Raw genomic sequence first — 2,842 nt, forward strand, 5'->3', positions numbered from 1 at the left:
TAGTACTCTCTGTAGTACTCTCACTGCTGTATAGTACTCTCTGTAGTACTCGTACTGCTGTATAGTACTCTCTGTAGTACTCGTACTGCTGTATAGTACTCTCTGTAGTACTCTCACTGCTGTATAGTACTCTCTGTAGTACTCTCACCACTGTGGGGTCAGAGGTTCTCGTCAGGTCTTCTCCCAGCTCTTCCAGATGTTTGCAGCTGTTCCCACAGAGGACGAGTCTGGCTCCTCCTCGGTGAAGCACAGCTGCACATTCTGCACACAAACAGAACCGCTGAGACGATCTTGACCCGGCTCAGAGACGGTCAGAACCTTCGGTGGTCCGGTTACCTCTCCCCAGCCCAGACAAAGCGTCCGTTATCACCACCACCTGGTTGCGTACGGAGCTTCTGGCCAGCAGAGCGACCATCACCCCGTGGAGGTAAACCAGTCCAGCTGTGAGGACCACCAGGCAGGGGACCAGCAGGACCGGGGTCCAGGCTGTCTCCATGTCCAGGAGGATGTCCTGAATTCAGGAGAAATCTGTGGTTTTTCACGAGGCTCACTCAAAGTAAAGAATGTTTGGAGAAGACACAAACACGGGTCTGGTCCGGTCCGGTTTCAGGATCCTCTGGTCCCACAGGAAGTCCCAACAGGAGGACTCCTGGTTGACCCGTTTTTACTTCTTTCAGAGCAGTTAGATAACTTTCTGCTCTGCAGGATGAATACAGCTTCTCTTTCCTCCATCTAAACGTGTGGTCCTCGAACCGTCCCCAGCTGGACCGGACCGGCCCAACATCAGCTGATAACATCGGTGAGGTCAGAACCTGGTTGACCTCTGACCTCTGCAGACAGCGTTCTGCCGTGTTTCAGGATGAAGACAGTAAACTCACCGACTCCATCTCATCCTCTACACTCATTGTTCTACAGAACTAAGAACCTGCTGGTGGCTGATGACAGGAAGAACACTGAGTCAGTGTTAAAGGATGAACAGATTATCTGCAGACTGGAACCTCAAACCAACACTGGACAGAAACACAGAGACAGACACACAAACCGTTCACTGAAATAAAGAAGTCTTCAGGTTTTCCATGACGCACCTGAGAGAAAGAATCAAACTGAAGGAAAACTTTCAGCTTCTGTTCAGGAAGCTCCTAAATATAAACTGACTCTGAAATAGAAAGAGCAGCTCTGAATGTCACACATTCTTCTACAAGCAGAACAAGAATCCTGCTGGATTCAGGAGAACCCATCAGAACTCAGCCCAGAACTAAAGACAACTTACTGCTGGTCTGCAGGAGGCTCAGGCCCGGCTCGCTTCTGCTTCAGCTGGGGTTTAGTTTAGGTTTAGTTTAGGTTTAGTTTGATTTAGTTTAGCTCTGGTTTAGCTCTGGTTTAGTTTAGGTTTAGTTTGATTTAGTTTAGGTTTACTTTGGATTAGTTTAGGTTTAGTTTGGGTTTAGTTTGATTTAGTTTAGTCTGGTTTAGCTCTGGTTTAGCTCTGGTTTAGCTCCCGTCCCGAGGAGCTGCAGCTTTCCACAGAAGTACTTTGGGATTTGAGCTCTTTTAATAGCAGCACAGCTGACTCTGTTGGACGCTGTCAACAGGCGGAGAGGACAGGGGACAGGGGACATCCTCTGACTGCATTTCAGCAGAATAATCTTCTTTTCTGAGTCTGTAACATGATGCATTGGTTCAGTGGTCTCCAGGTCCAAGTGTTTTACAGATAAAACTCAACATTCCAACAGTTTTTATAAGGATTCCGCCGCTCTTATTGTGAAGGTGCCACCGGATGTTGTGTGGTGTTTAGGTTCCGGTGGGAGCTGTCAGCTTCGCGGTGCTGACGGCGGACAGTCCGTCTGGAAATCTTCCGTCTGTCGCAGTTTCTGCCCCCGGCAGCTGAACCGACATCATGTCGGACTTTGAGGAGTTCGAGAAGCAGCTGACCGAGAATCGACAAGGTTCGTTTCCGCTTCTGGTCCCGTCAGTCCTCCGGTTCGGTCCGAGCTAGCGTTAGCTCCGGGAATGAATGAGGAGCAGCGGATTTGAACCCGCGACTCTTCCGCCGCCTGAGCGGCTGCAGGAAAAATCCTCAGATGAATATCTGCCAATAAAAGTTATTAAAGTGGAGCCGAAAAAACCTGCAGGAAAATCTGATAAACTCAAGGTTTAATTCAGGTTTTATTCTTAATGTTTTAATAAAAACTGAAGGTTATATTCTCAGAGTTTTATTTAAACAGTGAATATTTTGACTCCTTACAGCGGATCAGTTCATTTTATTTATTTCAGCGGGTGTCCTGAAGGGTTCAGAAGGTCAAAGGTCATGTGAGACTCATTTACCTGTCAGCAAACAGGTGATGGTCGATGCACCTGCAAATATTCGGGTTAGAAATAACAGTAACTATTGACAAACGTCAGGAAGAGAAAGCTGGATTATAAAGAGACACCCTGACTGACGGCCGGTTCCTGTCCTCAGAGCGAGAGCGCGAGCGGCACAGGAAGCGAAGTCACAGCGACTCTCCGGAGCGAGGAGACAAGCGCCGCAGCTGGAGCAAAGAGCGAGGCAGCCGGAGCCGAGAGAAGAGGAGCCGGGACCGCCGCAGCTCCTCCCGGGACCACAAGAAGCACAGGTCCGGGTCCAAGGGCCCGGCCCTGACGCTGAGCCTGAGCCTGACCCTGATCCTGACCCTGACCCCGACCCCTGACCCTGACCCTGATCCTGAGACTGACCCCTGACCCTGACCCTGACCCCTGACCCTGATCCTGAGACTGACCCCTGACCCTGACCCCTGACCCTGATCCTGAGACTGACCCCTGACCCTGATCCTGATCCTGACCCTGATCCTGACCCTGACCC

General features: G+C 50.2%; 2 protein-coding genes across 4 annotated transcripts in view; one reads left to right on the top strand and one right to left on the bottom strand.

Annotated features, from left to right (window-relative positions):
• LOC108251651 (dehydrogenase/reductase SDR family member 7C-B-like) overlaps positions 1 to 1,549 on the bottom strand; it is a 4,499-nt gene extending 2,950 nt beyond the window's left edge. The window contains exons 1-3 of one of the 3 annotated variants that reach the window (XM_037978797.1): positions 1,271 to 1,549; positions 337 to 511; positions 149 to 261 (exon numbers count right to left, since the gene is read on the bottom strand). In XM_037978797.1, the coding sequence (XP_037834725.1) occupies positions 149 to 261; positions 337 to 496 (273 nt within the window). In that variant the 5' untranslated portion in view covers positions 497 to 511; positions 1,271 to 1,549. Of the gene's footprint in view, positions 1 to 148; positions 262 to 336; positions 1,011 to 1,270 lie in introns of all 3 variants that reach the window. The other 2 variants (XM_037978796.1, XM_017442017.3) reach the window with 2 other exon arrangements.
• Positions 1,550 to 1,797: 248 nt separating this feature from the next.
• LOC108251649 (splicing factor U2AF 65 kDa subunit) overlaps positions 1,798 to 2,842 on the top strand; it is a gene marked incomplete in the record, with an annotated part of 9,337 nt that continues 8,292 nt past the window's right edge. The window contains 2 exon segments of the mRNA XM_037978794.1: positions 1,798 to 1,946; positions 2,462 to 2,615. Coding sequence (XP_037834722.1) covers positions 1,898 to 1,946; positions 2,462 to 2,615 — 203 coding nt within the window.

This window comes from Kryptolebias marmoratus, linkage group LG12, assembly GCF_001649575.2.
Source record: "Kryptolebias marmoratus isolate JLee-2015 linkage group LG12, ASM164957v2, whole genome shotgun sequence".
In the NCBI taxonomy this organism is placed as follows: Eukaryota; Metazoa; Chordata; class Actinopteri; order Cyprinodontiformes; family Rivulidae; genus Kryptolebias; species Kryptolebias marmoratus.